This window comes from Anarrhichthys ocellatus, unplaced genomic scaffold (assembly GCF_004355925.1).
Source record: "Anarrhichthys ocellatus isolate YVR2014 unplaced genomic scaffold, GSC_Weel_1.0 scaffold2494, whole genome shotgun sequence".
NCBI lineage: Eukaryota > Metazoa > Chordata > Actinopteri > Perciformes > Anarhichadidae > Anarrhichthys > Anarrhichthys ocellatus.
In genome coordinates, this window is record NW_022282468.1 from 3,254 (window position 1) to 5,265 (window position 2,012).

General features: G+C 40.2%; 1 protein-coding gene across 1 annotated transcript in view; it reads left to right on the forward strand.

The window, feature by feature from the left end:
• The window catches only part of thumpd2 (THUMP domain containing 2), a 4,076-nt gene extending 3,193 nt beyond the window's left edge, over positions 1–883 (forward strand). Inside the window, exons 9-10 of the mRNA XM_031840239.1 lie at positions 85–205; positions 422–883. Of these exons, the coding sequence (XP_031696099.1) occupies positions 85–205; positions 422–662 (362 nt within the window). The 3' untranslated portion in view covers positions 663–883. The remainder of the gene's footprint in view (positions 1–84; positions 206–421) is intronic.
• The last annotated feature ends 1,129 nt before the right edge of the window (positions 884–2,012 follow it).

Sequence of the window (2,012 nt, forward strand, 5' to 3'; positions counted from 1 at the left end):
GTGTGTGTGTGTGTGTGTGTGTGTGTGTGTGTGTGTGTGTGTGTGTGGTTGTGTGGTTGTGTGTGGGTGTGTGTGTGTGTGCAGTGCTGCCTCTGCCCAGCACCAGTGTAGACGCTGTCGTCTGCGACCTTCCGTTTGGCAGGAAGTTTGGCACCAAAACAAACATGGCTGCCAACCTGCCGCTCATCCTCACAGAGATGGAGAGGTTTGTGTTTCTGTTTCCATTGTTTCTTTCAGAAGGATTCAGTGAATCACAAAATGCGTTCATGTAATGTGCAGAATAGAACATTTTTTAACTGTTATTGTTAAGTAAAACTCACTCTTTTGTATTTATCAATAGAATTTATATGATTTTTTTTCCATCCGTCCAAAGAAAAAGAGCAATAACTGTAATTAATGTAATAAATGTTTGTGTTTCTAGAGTCCTCCGTATCGGGGGCACCCTGGTTCTCCTTCTGAGTCCTCAGCTATCTTGTCTCCTGAAGAACCTCCTGGCTCAGAAGGACTCTGGACCCCCACCTACCCAGGAAACAGAGCCTCAGTCTGGGCTGCAGCTCAGGCTGCCTCCCCCTCGGTGCTCCCTGAAGCACCAGGAGACTCTTAGAGTCAGCTTAGGTGCGATAGATGGACTAATCCATAAATATGTCAAGACGGACGCTTGATCTGTGTGAACGTTACGTTTCAAAGTAATCAGATACTTCTCTTTGTTACTTGTCATCAAATATAAGTAGGTGTGTTAAAGTGCCGTAATTGTTGTTTCCTCGCTGCTTGGCCTGCTGCCACCGCGACCCGACCCCGGATAAGCGGAGGAAAATGGATGGATGAAAGAACTACTCTTTTATTCGTCTGTTTGTTTCACTTCTGTTGTTCAATTGCAAATAATACAAAGAAATAAATATATATTTTTTAAAACATTGTTGAATATTGAGTTGTGTGAGCTTTTGCCATTCCAGAGGTAAATCATTTATCCATGATTATGAGACAACGGGCCTCTTCTGTGTTTTTTCTGTGGTTATTTTGCCCCTTTTTGTCGTATCTTTGTGTCTTTTTAGTCGTTTTATGTCTCTTTGTTGTTTTGCCTCTTTTCATAGTCGCTGTGAGTCTCTTCGTGTGTCTTCGTGTCTCTTTGAGTAACATGTTATAGGTGAAGCACCCGGTCAGCCTGTTCAGTAATCCACACATGCATCTTCATATGCTTCATTTAATTTAATCTCTACTGTATTTGAAAGAAGCCTGACGAGTGGATTATTCTTATGGAGTTATTCTGTTCTTTGGATTGTCAACAAATTCCATAAAAAGACCAGAAACCAGCAGTGTTCCTCAAACTCCAAAGCCAATGAACATGCAAATATGTAGTTTCTCTTATAAAAAGGGGCTCTGGGCGCTGTAGTCTTTAGCAAATGTACAGAAGGAACATGTTACCACCACGACACGGTGCAACTGTTTTAATAGTGTTTTAGGCCTACTGCACAGAAGAATAAGCTAAAACAGACTCTTGCCACACAGACAACTCTGCTTAGCATCACATCATTGTTTGCGTGGCTCTTTTGTTGATCATAAATATAGAATATCACTCTTTATCCTGTAATGGCACTTTAGTTCTTCCTGTAACACAGACCCCATCACAATGTTGACGTCTGCCTCTGTTTAGCCCCGCTTAGCCCACTTTCATACAGCAGGGCCAGACGAGGCCATGCAGGGCTTATATCGTGTTTTCATTTGCCCCCCCCATTAGATGTAAACTTATGACATAGTCATATCTTGTGCATATATTCATTTTATGTTCTCTGTAATATTGTAATATTTTAACATTATATAGGTGGAGGCTTCAAACAAGTCCAGTTGGCTTTTTTCCTCTTCCTGCACTGTGATAGTATTTATCTCTGTTATGTTTGTTTATTTTATTGTTTAAATTATGCAAAAGATAGATAGATACATTATTAATCCCACAAGGGGAAATATGTTTAAATAAATAAATAAAATGAATAAATAAACTAAACTAAGGTGTTTTT